Raw genomic sequence first — 16,448 nt, forward strand, 5'->3', positions numbered from 1 at the left:
TCTTGCTAGTGGGTTTAGTTATACTGTGCTGCTTATCCTTACTTGTAATCCTAACAGAAATCTGACTTCAAAAGCACATTCATGGTCAGTCAACTTTCTTGTAAATATGTTTGACGTAGTAGTTTCATGTTAAATGGCAATGTGAGAATATTACATTCATGTTAAGTGGCAATGCAAATTTTTTTAAAAGGAGATGATCCAAAAATAAAAATAAAGTATTTCACTGATTTGCAACTCTCATCTCTTTTTTTTTCAGGAATTACAAGCACATGTTGATCAGATAACGGAAATGGCAGCAGTAATGAGGAAAGCCATTGAAATTGACGAGCAACAGGGTTGCAAGGAACAGGAGCGAATATTTCAACTTGAAGTAAGTTTTAAATTGCAAATGTGCGTGAAAACTGCCCATACAAAAAGATTTATGCCAGAAAATACATCCTACTGAAAAATATATGTATACACTTCTCTGAAAAACTGGCAATGTTCTCTTTCTTAACCTGGATACTGGTTATACAGGTATATAATGCAAGACCATTTCCATAGTAATAGAAGAGTCCAGGATCATTAGTAACTTACAGCAATATTTGAGAAAATTAATGTTTTGATCCTACGTTGCTTCCTGTTATTGGGTGAATATGCTTTTTAATTTAGTAATTTAAAAAATTTCTCCATTCTGTTGGAGATCATGATGATGCAGGAAAAACTTTTTTAATCTACAGATTTCTTGGGCACTCGTATTTTTCTAGGGGGTGTAAAAGCTTTTCCGTCCTTTATTTTGTGGTAGCAAAAGCATAAGTCATTGTTGAATAATTCAAATCAGTAGAATAGACTTTTATACTTTAAAAGCTCCATTTTGAAATCATGGTGGCGATATTATTGGTTATAGAGGGCCAGAAGTGATTTCTGTCTCTGAGCGTTCTTTACAACAGGGGTAAGTAAACTTTTTTCAGTAGAGGACCAGAGAGAAAATATTTTAGTCTTTGCAAACCGGACATTCTCTGTTGCAACTACACAACTCTGCCGTTGTAACACAAAGCAGCCAATTACACAAAAAAGATTGAGCTTACCTATAGTCCTGTAACGTGTAATTTACAAACAACAGACCTCAAGCCAGGTTGTATGTAGTTTGCTGATCCCTGCTTTGTACCAATGAAACTTAGAAAGTAAGACTAAAGACAAAGTGGTTGAGAATTACAAAAGTTATTTTTAAATGTCTAATTTCTTATAGTAACTAATTTAGAAAAAAAAAAAGTTGTTTATCAGTGCTAGATCTAGTCACTTCCCTTCTTGAAAAATACCACGATTCACTCAGCCAGCCCTGTTGCTTTCAAATTCCAGTGAAGACAACAAACCAAACCAGATGGCTTGTCCTGCATTCCATGCTCTTGTGGAAAGGAGTACAAGTACTAAAGTACTAAGACATTCTAGTCCCAGGGTACTATTCTCAGGCTTTGCTGAGTTTATAGAAACATAAATCTAGATGTTATCTTTTTCATCTGTACTGTGAGTGTAAAATAAGGCCGTTTCGGAGGTTCCATCGACAGTCACAGCTGCATAAATAAGAAGGCTTTGCACTGGTGCAAAACACTGAGCACAGTTCCCATCTCTTTAAAAAAAAGTATTCTCTGGATTCAAGTTGTCAACTTCAACTGCATATATGATTTAGTATATGTCTGCTAATGATAGAACTTTGTTGTTGTTGTTGTTGTTTTTGAATGCTAGAACCTTCTGACACACCTTCGTTTGGCTTAAGATATGTTTGTATTCTTGGGGCTATCTTGCTGACTACATCTTTGTTTTTGCCCTCTTTTAGCAAGAAAACAAAGGCTTGAGAGAGATCCTTCAAATAACTCGAGAATCATTTCTGAACCTTAGGAAGGATGATATGTCTGAAAGTTCATCTTTGTCAGCATTAGTGACCAATAGTGACCTGAGTCTGAGGAAGAGCTGAAGAGCCTGTAAGTCTGTGAGCTTCTTACAAGGCTCCAAATGGTCACTGGGACTGGCCTACTAAAGTGAATGAATTAACAGAATAATCTGTCTCAAGCTACCCTTTGCTTTATTTTTTTCTATAGTATGTACAGTGCACTGGCAATGACATTCTTGAGATAGCAACAAAAAAAATGCATAGTTAATGGTCATAGACTTTATTCCAAAATAAATTTAAAATAGAAACTTTGTTAATTGATGAACAAACTAAAGATTTTCTGAGTGACTGCTGAACTGTCAAGAGCTTTCAGCAGTGCAGTTGGCATTCTGGATGATACCTGGATAAGCATGAATATCCCCAGTAAATGTTTGGGGATTCATAAAATTATCCAAATTTTAAAATACACATTTTGCCACAGTTTTGTGAATGGAAGATTGTCATACTAAATTTTATTTCTCCTCACTGTATCGTGTCAGAGTTAACAACAGCTTTATGTACAATGAGACTTCAGCTTTAATGATTGCCTGTCTACTTTCCCATAAATATAAATTTTGTCAAAGAAAATTCAGTTAGCAAGGCTGTAAGGATGTTTTATATGCACCATAAACAAAAGAGGTAATTTAATTTTAGCTAATTTACCATAATTAAAATAGTCAGCGAACAATTGTCCATAAGTTGTTTAAGTATATGAAATAATCATTTCAGGAATGAAAGAGAAAGAATATTACTTTCTAAGAAAGAAGATCTTATAAGAGACATATTAGTAGGTTAAACTACTCCTTTGGAAGATTAAGTTTTGGTTCTAAATCAATAATGAAGATGAGATTTTTCTCTTCTCTGGTTGATCTTTAAGGATATTATGTAGCTCTTTTAGCTAACAGAGGTGAAACGTTTGATATAGCAAGCTAGGTATGGTCATTTCAAAGTAAATTGAGAATTGCTCTGCCTCATTGAACCCTTTTTTAAAAGTATTCTTAAGAGATACAGGAAGTAAGTTAAAATTTCAAAAAAAAATTGTTTTCTGGATCTATTCTTAAGCTCTATCTCACCCTCATAACCTGTAAGATTTTTCTTATAACCTCTCAGTCAAAAGGGGAATGGGGGGGGGAATCTATGGATTTATAAGTATTTGTTTTATTTTTTACAAAATAATATCCAGTATGTAAATTTTTAAAAGCCACTAGAAATAGAAATGTACTTTAACATCAATTGAAATCTAAATTTTTCTTATTTTGTGATTATAGAATAAAAGGATAAAAGAAAAATGTCACATATGATAAATATACTGATTTATATTAAAATTAGCACAGTAGCAAATTCCGCTTTTGGGTATGTAATTTGTTAAAGAAATAGTCACATGGTAATTTTTGTGTATAATTTCATATATTGGTAAAATTCAAAACTGCTTTTCACTTTGGAATTTTTCTATCTTAAGTTTGGGGTAAGTGGGGTCGATGGGGCTGACTGCAAAGGGCTACTGGCCCAAACACTGAATAGATTTCTTTCCTCAGAGGCCTTAATTGATATTTTATAAATGACAGTTTTTATTTTTAAACTTTTCTATTGGTTTTGGGGGAAGTATCTGTTAATTCATTCATATAGTTTTAATCCCAAGTCAGAATTAAAGAAAATAAGCTACACAGTTGAGATTAAGTCTGAGGCAATTCATTGAGGCAGCTCTATTTCAAAATGTTACTTGTTACTTGATAATTATTTTTATAAACCAAGTTAATTTATTCTTGGTCTTACTTGGATATAATTTTAAGATCTTGGTGTTTAAAGACATTTACTTTGTTATATAGCAACCGTTTTCCATCCATACTTTTTTTTTTTTTTTAAAGCAAAACCTTAAATTTATGTCAGAGAGTGTGTACTGCATGGGAGCCTATTTTATCAATAAAGATGAATGGCTGAAATTGATATGGTCTCCAAGTTAATTTGAGAACAACGCCTATATTTATTCTTACATATAGTTTATCTTTATGGCATTTTCTCTCTTACCATAGAACTAGTACTTAGCAACAACTTCTATCTGTATTTCTTAGGAATTGGCCAGCAACTTATTCCTGATCCTGCAAGCCTTTTTATTATATGTGGTGGGTTTGAGAGTGTCCCCGCAAAGGTATGTCCAGGTTCTAACCTCCTGCACCTATGAATGTGACCATATTTTAAGTTTTTGCAGATTTAAGGATCTTGGGATACGATTACCCTAAGTCCAGGATGGGCCCTATCTATCTCCAGTGACTGGTATCCTTAGAAGAGAGAAGGATATTTGAAACAGAGGCATGAGGAGAAAGCCATGTGAAGACAGAGGCAGAGAGTTATGCAAGCCTCAGGGCCCTGTGGTACCACCAGAAGTCAGGAGAAGGGTATGGAATGCATTGTCCCTCAGAGCCTGCAGAAGGGGCCAACCCTGCTTGATTTCAGACTTCTGGTCTTGATTTTTCAGAACTGTGAGAGAATAAATTTCTGCTAAGCCACCCAGCCTGTGGTGATTTGTTATGACAGCCCTGGAAAACGAGTATCTATCATCTATCCACTATACTTTTTATTTTATATCGGAAATACAATTCTAAAAAACCAATTACATACAACCTCACAGATAAAGTGTTATTGTTATCTGCTCAAATTGATATTCTTTAATATAAAGGTGACTTCCAAAATTTTTTATTTCTAAACTGTCTCAATGATTGGAAGATCATAGATCCATAACTCAATTTTTGGTGATCTCTACCGGTATTTTCTTATGGTCAGAGTAAAATAGGAGTGCATTTTTCAGTGAAACATCAATGAAGTATAACTTCTAATTGGAATTTGAAGGGGCTCTCTTTTTACCTCAGTGGCTGCTTTTGTTCTTTCTTCTGACTTAAAATTAGAGAGCCCCAGGGCTCAGTCCTTATTTCTATTCTGTATTCCTACTGACTTCCTTGGTGATCTCATCCAGTCGCATGACTTTAAATACCACCTGTAATGCTGATGACTCCCAAATTTACAGCTCTCATTAAACCTCTCATTGACTCCAGACTCCTTCAACTCTATCAAAGAGAGATCTCAGACTCAACATGCTCAAAGCAGTCTTACTCTCCAGCCATCTCAGCTGATGACAACTCCATCTTTTCAGCCGCTAAGGCCAAAAACCTTGGTGGCATCTTTGACTCTACTTCCTATCACACACCCAAATCATCAGCAAATCCTATTGACCCCCTCTTCTAAATAGATCAGAATCCTACCATTTCTCACCGTCTCCACTGCTTCCCCAGGTTAAAGCCACATTATGATAGGTGCTACAGTGAACAAATTAGATTCAACCTAAATATCATACAACAGGGAAATAGTTTATGTCCAGATCATTAATTTACTCTCAGTATCTACCCAGTACAGTTTATTATATACTACAGCTTAAAGATTTTAGCAACAGGAACAAAAATATGTACCTAAATTTACATAACAAAAACCTTAATACTAAATTGCACATATAATTACAACTATGTAAAAATCAAATGCATAGGGGGAAATGTCCAGAAGCAAATAACATCAGTATACTTCCAACTAAGTCTGTTGTTTTACATACACTAGCCAGTTACAAAAATCTTTGGTTTGCAGGCAACAGAAACTATCTTTGTATAGATGTCATAATTTATTCAACTATTTCTCCTACTGATATTCAGACTGTAATTTTTGCTAACATAAAACAATGCTTCCTTTAACATCTATGTACATATTTTATGTACTGTACCTATTTTTGGTGTATAAATTCTCAAAAGTTTGTTAGGTTATGTTCTTTTTTGTTACAATTCATCTTTTACATAAAGGAAAAAATAAATGTACATAGTTAAAAATCCAGCATACAGAAAATATTACAGTTCAAGGCCAGTATCTTCCTACAACCTATGTATTCCCGGAGGTAATTACAAGTTTCTTGTGAATCAGAAAAACTTAATCTATAAATGCTTTTAAACATGTGCGCGCACACACACACACACACACACACAAAATTGGAATCTCAAATACACCTTGGTTCATCAATTTTTTTTTCAGTTAATGATATCCCTTGCAAGTTTTTTTTTTCCATGTGAGGACAAAAGGAGTAAACCTACATAAAAGGAAAAGCATAAACGCACAGCTTTGGAATAACTAAAGCCTTCAGAAAATTCACTGTATTGAAATCAGTATCAGTAGGTAGAACTGGACCCAGAGTAAAAACATCCTAATCTTGAAGCAAAGGATATATACTTCTTGGGTATCAGACATTGCTAGGAAAGCTACATTTGGGCTTTCTATAAAACGAAGAAGAAAGCTGGTTAGAATCGGTGTTACAAGAGCTTGTCCCTGTCAAGTGGATAACCTCAAGCCTCAGCACATTGCTTCTGTGTGTATACACAGTTCAAGATGAATAGGGCTAGCCCTTGGCTACTTTAAAATGCCAAGGATTTATCAGCTTCATCCCAAATTTCAGCACCACTCAGTGGTCAAGTACTCAGTGCTATCAAATCACAGGTTGATGCAAGATGAGATCAAGTGAATGAATTTCTCAAATGTTAACTTCTGGAATATGTTCATTTTAAGACCTATCTCTAACTGAAATTTAAATAAAAACTCTATATAAGGATTTTTATTCCTGGTCATGCAGACTCTAGACCTATAGAATATAAGAGGTTTAAGAACATCATTCAGGAGAAAATTAAGTAGAGAATCACTGGTACAGGAATTCAGGAGGGAGAGCTGGTTTGGAAGAAGAGTAGCTCTACTTGTAAAATGGAAGACTGTCCTGTGTTGAAAAACTTTCAGGCATTTTTTAAAAGATTTTAATTATTTGAGAGAAAGAGAGCATGGACAAAGGGAGAAACAGACTCCCCGCTGAGCAGGGAGCCCGACGTGGGGCTCCATCCCAGGACCCTGGGATCATGACCTGAGCCGAAGGCAGACACTTCACCAACTGAGCCACTTAGGCACCCCAAAACTTTCAGGCATTAATAAGCAAGATGAGTTGGGTTTTGTTTTTGTTTTTGGGTTTTTGTTTGTTTTTTTTTTTTTCAGAGAAAAGCCTTTAATTCTGTCCATGAGAGTAGTCCTCTAGAACCCTAGGCCCAGCCCTCGAAATACATATATTTCAGTTTTAAGCAATTTGATAGATGGTCTCCTCCAAATGAGGCAGCTAGTTTATTTTAAAAAGGTGTTGGGGAGCCTGCGTGGCTCAGCTGGTTAAGTGTCTGACTCTTGGTTTCAGCTCAAGTCATGATCTCAGGGTCATGAAACTGAGTCCCGCGCCAGGCTCAGCACTCAGCGTGGAGTCTGCTTGGGATTCTTTCCTTCTCCCTCTGCCCTTCCCCCTGCTCATGCACTCATCGCCCAAAATAAATTTTAAAAAACCAAAAACATTGAGGTCCAGTTCAATTGCTGAAAACACTGGAGAATTGGAGAGCAAAGGCACACTTAATGTGTTTCAACTATTTCTTCCACCTGCATCATTCTCTGCTCTTCCACCCCCTTCCTTAAAGCTCCCAGACACAGGCATCCATGCCCTGCCCAGTGCACCCACCACAAGTTCAGGCAGGCCAGAGAACATGCAAACCAGTCCGGACAACAGAGATACCATTAGCAGGAGGAGCCATGCACCTCAGGTGAATAAGCCTTCTAGCTCCTAAGAACGTCAAAGTAAAAAGGTTATTGTGGCCATCCTTTTACCTCCTTCCAAGGGAAGGAATTCACCCTGGGGGCAACAGTCAGATATGTTATACTTGCATAGAGTATACTTGTTTACTTGTGTAGAATATACTTGTATATTATACTTGTATACTCTGGAACAGAAGGAAAGAATTTGAGGACCACAGCTTGTGGATCACTCAAGTGTTCTGACCCACCTGCCAGGGCACAATTGGTAAATTCTAGGAGCTTGGGAGGAAATGAAAAAGAAAGGTAAATAAAAAGACAAGGTATGCTCTGAGTAGTTTTACAGTACAGATTAAATTTAATGAGGAAGACAGACAATAAAACAGAACAACCATATGATCTATTAATCCCACTTCTGGGTATATAGCCAAAGGAAATGAAAAGCGAGACCTTGAAAAAAATGGCTAATTCCCATGTTTACTGCAGTATTACTCACAATAGCCAAGACAGGGAAACATCCTAAGTGTCCATCAATGGATGAATGGATAAAGATGTGGCATTCATTATATATATATAGTGAATATATATATATAATGAATATATATATAATGAATATATATATATAATGAATATATATATAATGAATATATATATATAATGAATATATATATAATGAATATATTATATATATACATAAATTATATTTGAATATTATTCAGCCGTGAGAAAGAAAGAAATCCTGCCATTTCCAACAACATGGATAGACCTTGAGGGCATTATGCCAAGTGAGAGAAGTCAAGAGAAAGACAAACACTGGATGATATCACGTCTATGTTGGAATCTAAAAAACCCAAATTCCTAGTAACAGAAAGTGGAATGGTGATTACCAGCAGCTGGAGGTGGGAGAATTGGGGAAATGTTATCTAAGGAAGGAATGAACTCACAATTAGTAGATAAAATCTGGAGCTCAAATGCACTAGGAATTATGGTCAACAATACTATGTTATAAACTTCAAGGTTGCCAAGAGACTAGATCCTGTTTTCACAAAAAGCATGATAATTATGTGACACGACAGAGGCATTAGCTCACTCTATGGTAATCATACTGTAATATATAAATATCAAATCAACATACTGTACACCTTAAACTTACATAGTGTTGCAGGTCAATATATCTCAATTTTTATTTATTTTTATTTATTTTTAAAGATTTTATTTATTTGACAGAGAGAGAGACAGCCAGCGAGAGAGGGAACACAAGCAGGGGGAGTGGGAGAGGAAGAAGCAGGGTCCCAGCAGAGCAGGGAGCCCGATGCGGGGCTCAATCCCAGGACCCTGGAATCATGACCTGAGCCGAAGGCAGATGCTTAACAACTGAGCCACCCAGACGCCCCAACATCTCAATTTTTAAAAAACAACAACATCCTTTCTGGATCAAAACGTGAAAAGCTGAGAATCAGTTCACTAACCCCATCAAGCACCGAAGTGAAGGGCTGCAAGGACTGGCAGGGCACACGGGGGAGACTCCACTGGGGGCTCTCCACAGAGAAGGGCAGGCCTCAAAGCTTCTCCGTAGGCTTTCAACCCCACTACATGGAACGCACTCAGCCTCCTTGTGGTTCGGTTACTCCTACTCATCTTCCAAGTCTCAGCTTAAGTGTCATTTCAGGGAATTCTTCCCTGGCATCCCGGCTTCCATGCCCTCATCCATTTTAAATTTCATCGCGTACAGCACCTCCTCTACCCTGTATCCGTCCCGTCGCACTCTAAACCCTGAAGCGGGGGCCTTGCCAGTATAGGTTACCATCTTCTTCCTAGTACCCAAGGCACAGCCTGGCACTTAGGAACTCAACACAGATTTATGTAATGAGTAAAGGTGAGATCCAAGTATGGGGGGGGGTTGTATGTGGGGGGGTTTTGTTGTTGTTTGCCTCTTCTGCTGATATAGCCTGATCCAGACCTGCTAACCTCCCCAGTGTAATGGTTATGTGGTAGTCCCTGGGTAAGTCCAAGTTTCCGCTAGCTTGAGCCCGTCTCTACCTCCCTTGCATAGAGTGGTCCTTGCAAACGCACTGGTCACATTGCCCAGAAGTCTTTCAATCAACAATCAGGGTAAAATGATTCCTAAAGTATGTTAGTTTCTAGCTAGGGCTGCCATAAAATACCGCACACGGGATGGCTTAAACAACAGAAATTTATTTTCTCACCATTCTGGAGGCTGGAAGTCCCAGATCGAGATGGGTTTCCACTGACGCCTCTCTGCCTGCAGAAGGCTGCCGTCTCACTGTGTTGTCACCAATTCACCAGCAGAAGAAAATTGAAAATAATGATTTACATTTCCATTATGATACAGCGTAAAGCACACTTGGATGCGAAGTCAGGTATCCCAAATTTTGATCTGGGCACCATTATTGATAATAGTGACTTCATATAATTGACTCTGTCATCAAGAATTTCCTCAGTTATAAAGTAAGGGGTCAGATCACATGATCTCTAAGGTCTACCTGGTCTAACAGTCTAGCAATTTCCTCGGTAGAATCAATTTTTCATCCCAACCTTCTACAGAACTCTACTGGTCCATAGCACTAGTTAGCTGCTGTGGTTTGGCAACCTGGTAGCTAACCCGTAACAGGTTAATCAGAACTAAAACACTTGAGGTAATACTACTACTTTTTACTTGTCTTCGGTTGGACAAACCTGAAGTGCTAAGGACACCGACACAAAGTAAGCCACCGAAGCCCTCAGCTCTCCTTCTAACAAGGGATATAAATTCGAACACACTGCCTCAGATTTCCTTCGTTTCCTATTATTTCATTTAGGCTTAAACTGAATTTTGAAAATAAAGATTTACTTCTCCAGATGAAGTAATGCTATACCTATGAAACTTCTATCTTGTCTTATTGCTGCGGTACACACAGTTGGTAACAAATTTTTATAAAAATTTAGTAATAATGAGACGTTTCAGCATTTTTTTCAAAATAGGTGGTATTTATTATTAAAAAATTATACAAACTGGCTTTTTATTACCCAAATTATGAAAAATTTTAAACAATTTGTCTCAAGCCTCCAAAAAAGTGTGCTCTGTGTTTACAGTCTTCAGTGGCAATACCTTTTGATGGTATAGAAAATAACTCACAAACATTCCATAGAACTTTGTTAGAATGCACGAAGATATGGCAGATGCCAGAATCCCTAAAGTGATTAAAAAAAAATTTCAAGTATTACTGAACTTATATAAACAGGATTACAGAATGGTAAACACCTGTGTAATTTTGCAAAGCAAAAATGATTAGTTTTGTATGTCTGCACTTTGTTTCGGCCTTTTCAAAACACTTTTAAATGCAAAAACTGAAAACTTTCCAGTTACCTGAAACTTCAAAAATCTACTGTACTTTGAAAAAACTCTTAAAAGCAGCATCGTTTAAATAGTGGTTAATCACAATGTGTATGCCACCAACCACAACTACCCTCGCTGTGACTCAGGCCTATGTCAGAATCACCAGCTTACAGTCCACAACAGAACCAGAGGCAGCATCTCTGACACTTAAGAGAAAAGGCCATGAGGAATCGGTGTGCAGCCCAGGGCATCCAGGTGCTTGCTTGTGGGCAAACAGGGTCAACACTGAAGGGACTTTGCTTACAGAATCCAAGGTCCTAATTCAAAGCAGCTCCTTTAAACACCTAATTCCTTTTTGACTCCCTCCTCATCACTAAAACACAGATGGTACGAAGTCTTTATACGAAAGAGAAAATTTTTGAAACCTGTGTTTTACATCAATGCTAATAAAAACCGATTTAGCAGAAAGAACTACAAAATGCAAATTTGAAAAGGTTTCCTTACTAATGAGACTATAGATTGGGGTAGGAGCCAACTGGTTTCCTGAGAAACAATTCTAATGCTTTAAATTGGAAATCAGATGTCAACGCTACTTTAAAAGGCCTTTAAAGAAAAAAAAACGAGGCCATTATATCCAGATCAAAGTTTTATTATCCATATAAGCTGACCTATTTTCAAATAACTGACATAATTTAGTATTCAAATTAGCATTTGGAGCAATAAAAGGCAAAAACAAAGTGCCTACTGAACTATATACACTTTATGACTGACACAGTAAATGTGCAATTTTACCATAATTAAAAATAAACAAAAGAAGGGTACCTTTTGATAATATATCAGTAAGGACACCACAATATTGTGCAAAGCACAGATAGATACAAAAGCCTGTTTTCTTCTCAGACGTGCACCGGAGATGGCCGAAGCAGGCTGGGCACACACACCAAAGCTGGGCCAACGCTCGAGTTGTACTTCGAGATCACACCGACCCAGCCCCTCGGCATCTACAGAAGCAGGGGTGTTCTCTCTCCAGCCGTCTGCTCCTTCCGGAAGAGTTCTTTGATCTGAGTTAGTCGGCCGTAGAGCCTCTCTCTCAATGGAGGGATGTGGTAGCTAGGGTCCAGAACGTTTGTTACTCTGCGCTCCCTCTCTCGCTTCCATAACTTGTACGGGTGGGGAGGAAAAAACGGTCGCCCTCTTTCTCTTCGAATCTGTAATGTAATTCCACTTACGGCAAGCATCCCCCATACTGCCAGGATGATAAAGTCTAAAAAACAGCAGAAAAGCAGTTTGAACTCTTGTATTTTAAACCCTAAATAGCTCTAACACTTAACCTTTCATAGTTTAATAAATCTGTGTCATTCTCTCTCAGCAATATTAGACTTTCTGGTGAGTTTGGCCAAACGTCTACCTCTTCACTTACAACCAAGGAATGAATAAGGAAGCTACACGTCTTCAGTTTTAAAACAGGAATTTTCTATTATAGGCATTTGAAAGTCCAGAAAGGCTGTAAGGAATCCGTTGTTTGCATCCTTGGAATTCCAGTATTCTACGACCAGTGCCCACAGGTGTGGTGGTTGTGTTTTTCTGGGGCTCGGGTGGGGAGAAAGCAGTCCTCTAGCTACACCTCGCAAACATATATCACGGAAACTAGATGCCACCCTGCTCTCTTTTTTCCCATTCCACTCAATATGGGGCCCCACGCCCTCACACAGAGTGGATACAGAAACGCCTGGAGAGATTCAACAAACTGTAACTGAGCTTCCAGTAAAAGGCTTGACAAAATAATGTTTTGCATGTAAAACCTGCAAGATACGTGGATTTCAAGGTCTCCACCACCAACCTCTTACCACTGAGGGCAGGCTCAGGATGGTAGAGGGAAAGACTTGTCCTTAAATATTCACAGCAATCATGACTGCTTATATATCTTCAATTCCAAGACATGCCTTTCTAGCTTCCATATTTTAACACTTCTGAAACCAATACATCCTACATTCGTTGTGAACATTTAATTTAGTCATTTTTTTTCTTCAAAAAGTTAATAGAGAACCTTCAATGGGTAGAATCTTACAATAGCAGATGGGGCGCCTGGGTAGCACAGTCGTTAAAGCGTCTGCCTTCGGCTCAGGGCGTGATCCTGGCGTACCGGGATCGAGTCCCACATCAGGCTCCTCCACTAGGAGCCTGCTTCTTCCTCTCCCACTCCCCCTGCTGTGTTCCCTCTCTCACTGGCTGTCTCTCTGTCACATAAATAAATAAAATCTTAAAAAAAAAAAAAAAAAAAAAAGAATCTTACAATAGCAGAAACAATAACACCTACTGATTGAAAATCACTTTTTCACTTTGAAGTAGCAAATTACATGTTTCTTTAACGGAGGGAAACAAGGGAATAACTTTAACAATCAGGCTGTCATTCTCATCCCTCATCCCACCCCAACCAAACAGCTTTTTCCCAGGATTTTTCTCACCACTGGGAATTGACCAGGTAACGTAAGTAATCCTGGTTGAGAAATTTCTTTTTTTTTTATTTTTTTTTTTTTTAAGATTTTGTTTATTTGACAGACAGGGAGAGAGGGAACACAAGCAGGGGGAGTGGAAGAGGAGGAAGCAGGCTTCCCACTGATCAGGGAGCCCGATGCGGGGCTCGATCCCAGGACCCCAGGATCATGACCTGAGCCAAAGGCAGATGCTTAACAACTGAGCCACCCAGGCACCCCCCGGTTGAGAAATTTCTTAACAAAGTTCATTTAGAAGATTTTTAGAAGTGTGAACTTCAACCACCTTACAAATTTAAATTCTTTGTTCCTATGATAAGTGCTCATTAACAGAAGGCTCTAATAGCATTTGTATCGTGTGAGTTTCCTCCTCCTGTCCAGTTAACCTTCTTTCAATCTAGTTACCGAGTGCTCTTATTAGCACAAGTGGGCCAGTATTCTTACTTGGCTGTCACTCTGGTTCTTGGATTTAGTCTTACCGTTAGTTTGAAAAGGCACATTTGTGAAAGCTCTGTGGAAATTCACGTTGAGTGCTCTCTTGAGTACATTCAAAGTGATGTGAGAAAGGCTTGTGTACGAGTAACTGTCAAAGGCCAAGACCACCGAGTAGGAGCCAATGAATCCACAAGTCAGTATGTTCAGCTGTGGAAGAATACAAGCGTTTAGGCATCGCCACTGGTAGAACAAGGAATAGTTTCTAACCCTGCTCACTCACAGGGAATCACTTCTCCCTCAGGGCACATGCAACAGGGTCAAGTCTCAGAGCTGAATAAAGTAAACTGAAAACCACCTTTGACACCCATAGTGAGTTCTTCAAACACAGTTTACCTTAATCATAGGAAATGCCTTCCCTGTGAAAGAACCTCAATAATAAAGTCTAATTAGATGAAGAACGCTTCCTCTGGAGAGACCGTTGAAACTAATGATCCACCGGCTTGTGCGTTTACAGTGAGCCCAACCTCTCTGCTCCCACCGTTCAAAGCACTGACAGCGGTGACCTACCCCACTTGATGAAAAAAACACTGTGCGCTAATTGTAATCAGAACTTCTCTTGCTTTCACAGTAACAAGGCTATTTAAAATTAATCATCTCCTACAGCGTCTCGTGTAGCTCTCCCAGGTAAATGAAACATGCAAAATGATGCAGTAAGGGAACAACTGAAGGTCCGGGACAACAGGATGAATAAATCTCACTTGATGAAACACTTACTATTCTTAGGCAGCCCATGAAAACTACTGGAATGATAACAGCTATACAAGAGAAGGTCACCCAGAACACACCATCGTCTTGAAAAATCTTCAGGTTTCCTGAAAAAGCAAAAAGAAAGCAGGAGTTAACAACAGGTTTACCAAGTTCAATTTCATTCTCTCAACATCTAAACACAGACATGCACTGAAGGTTTATTATAACCACCAGGGAAGAGGTTGGCAATTAGAAATGAATTCTGACTTTTTTCATTTAACTGCCAATACAATCCCCTTTGAAGGCTGTGTCTTAGAAGGTTGAGGGGTGGGAGGAAAATCAAGCAGGAAAATGCTCTGCATTTATTCCCAGGAAAACTTAGAAGAGGCTGGTCTAGTCCAAGCTCTTCCATTCACTAGCTGTGATGCTGGGCCTCAGTTTCCCAACCCATAAAATGAGAAGACTGAACTATTTCGTGTCCAAGCTCCAAATCATCCTCCCTTGCTCTATGTTTCTATCACACTATGATTTTGTACTGCAAAGTAAAAAGTGCAGGTAAATGGCATTCAGAGCTAACTATATGAACTCCTACCCAAGAGGAGCAGCAAAATCCACTTACTAGATTTTTACCATCAATGCATTTCCTGCCCAGCCACTGCATCCTGGAAGATGCGATTCTTCAAGCATCCGGAAAGAAAGGAGCTAACCGCTTACCTGCGCTTCTACTAAACCCTTCTCCAAAATGCGGCACGCCTGCGGTGACCCAGGAAGACTCTAGTAGAACTCCTATTTATAAATTAAATTTAAATAGCAAGAACATAAGCCTGACAACTATACTGATACTGGCACCATCATTCAGTTCAACTGGAGGTAGCCCTGTATCTTGAGACCCATAAATCCCAGAAGAGGGGGAGTTCTGTAGTAAGATGTGACCTTGGGACTCCACATTCTCAGAAAGTGAATTACAACATGTTGCAGTGAGATGAATTTATGGATCATATTCTGTAGGTTAGCTGTATTAACTTTCACAAAATACACATGTAGCTTTAAAAAAAAAAAAAAAAAGTCAAGGAATCCAGGGATTAAAAATAGTAGTTGTGGGGCGCCTGGGTGGCACAGCGGTTAAGCGGCTGCCTTCGGCTCAGGGCGTGATCCCGGCGATCTGGGATCGAGCCCCACATCAGGCTCCTCCGCTATGAGCCTGCTTCTTCCTCTCCCACTCCCCCTGCTTGTGTTCCCTCTCTCGCTGGCTGTCTCTATCTCTGTCGAATAAATAAATAAAATCTTAAAAAAAAAAAAATAGTAGTTGTGATGCAGGCATGTGAAGACTGACCCTTTCAGAGTATAAGCTCTTTGCCAGCAACATCATAAAGTGAATACAGTAGTAATTTAATTAGATCAGAGACGTTAGCCAATATTTTTCAAATTTTAATGCTTAAAAAATATGATTTTGCACCCACTGGAGACACTCACCCTAACTGTCCTTCATCAATGAGACAGTTCACAAATAAACACATTAACTATTAAAAGGTCCAACCAATCATCCCTCCATTCTCCAAGCATTAACAAAGAAAGGGAAGGGAGCTCATTAAGTAGTTGATTTAGCACTTTTGGAGTAGGGCCCTGAATCTGCATTTTCAACAAACATCCCTGTGAACCTGTCCTTGAGCCAAATCTAAACATTGCTACTTTGCCTCAGACTGTGTAGATAAAAAGCTACCTGCAAGAAGCCTGTGGGAATGAACCTGACTATAGGTTTGGCTAAAATCAGAATTAAGGGCCTTGGAGTGGTCAGTAAACAATGTCAATTCTTTCTGGTCTTGGAAAAAAAAGAAAAGTTTCAGCGAGCCAACCGCACTCTGTAAATTACACCCTGTGTTCTCAAGAGAGGACAGCC

At 38.6% G+C, this 16,448-nt stretch overlaps 2 protein-coding genes across 5 annotated transcripts in view; one reads left to right on the forward strand and one right to left on the reverse strand.

Moving 5' to 3' along the window:
* FGFR1OP2 (FGFR1 oncogene partner 2) overlaps positions 1-4,110 on the forward strand; it is a 31,470-nt gene extending 27,360 nt beyond the window's left edge. For 2 of the 3 annotated variants that reach the window (XM_045811817.2, XM_045811820.2), the window contains 2 exons: positions 257-370; positions 1,814-3,850. In XM_045811817.2, coding sequence (XP_045667773.1) covers positions 257-370; positions 1,814-1,951 — 252 coding nt within the window. In that variant the 3' untranslated portion in view covers positions 1,952-3,850. Of the gene's footprint in view, positions 1-256; positions 371-1,813; positions 3,851-3,975 lie in introns of those variants that run through there. The other variant, XM_045811818.2, reaches the window with a different exon arrangement.
* Positions 4,111-10,507: 6,397 nt separating this feature from the next.
* The window catches only part of TM7SF3 (transmembrane 7 superfamily member 3), a 36,680-nt gene continuing 30,739 nt past the window's right edge, over positions 10,508-16,448 (reverse strand). For both annotated transcript variants that reach the window (XM_087855711.1, XM_045811771.2), the window contains exons 10-12: positions 14,579-14,676; positions 13,849-14,011; positions 10,508-12,141 (exon numbers count right to left, since the gene is read on the reverse strand). In XM_087855711.1, coding sequence (XP_087711837.1) covers positions 11,879-12,141; positions 13,849-14,011; positions 14,579-14,676 — 524 coding nt within the window. In that variant the 3' untranslated portion in view covers positions 10,508-11,878. The remainder of the gene's footprint in view (positions 12,142-13,848; positions 14,012-14,578; positions 14,677-16,448) is intronic.

The sequence above is a fragment of the Ursus americanus genome, chromosome 25 (assembly GCF_024610735.1).
Source record: "Ursus americanus isolate L20-20 chromosome 25, mUrsAme1.1.p, whole genome shotgun sequence".
NCBI classification, from domain to species: domain Eukaryota; kingdom Metazoa; phylum Chordata; class Mammalia; order Carnivora; family Ursidae; genus Ursus; species Ursus americanus.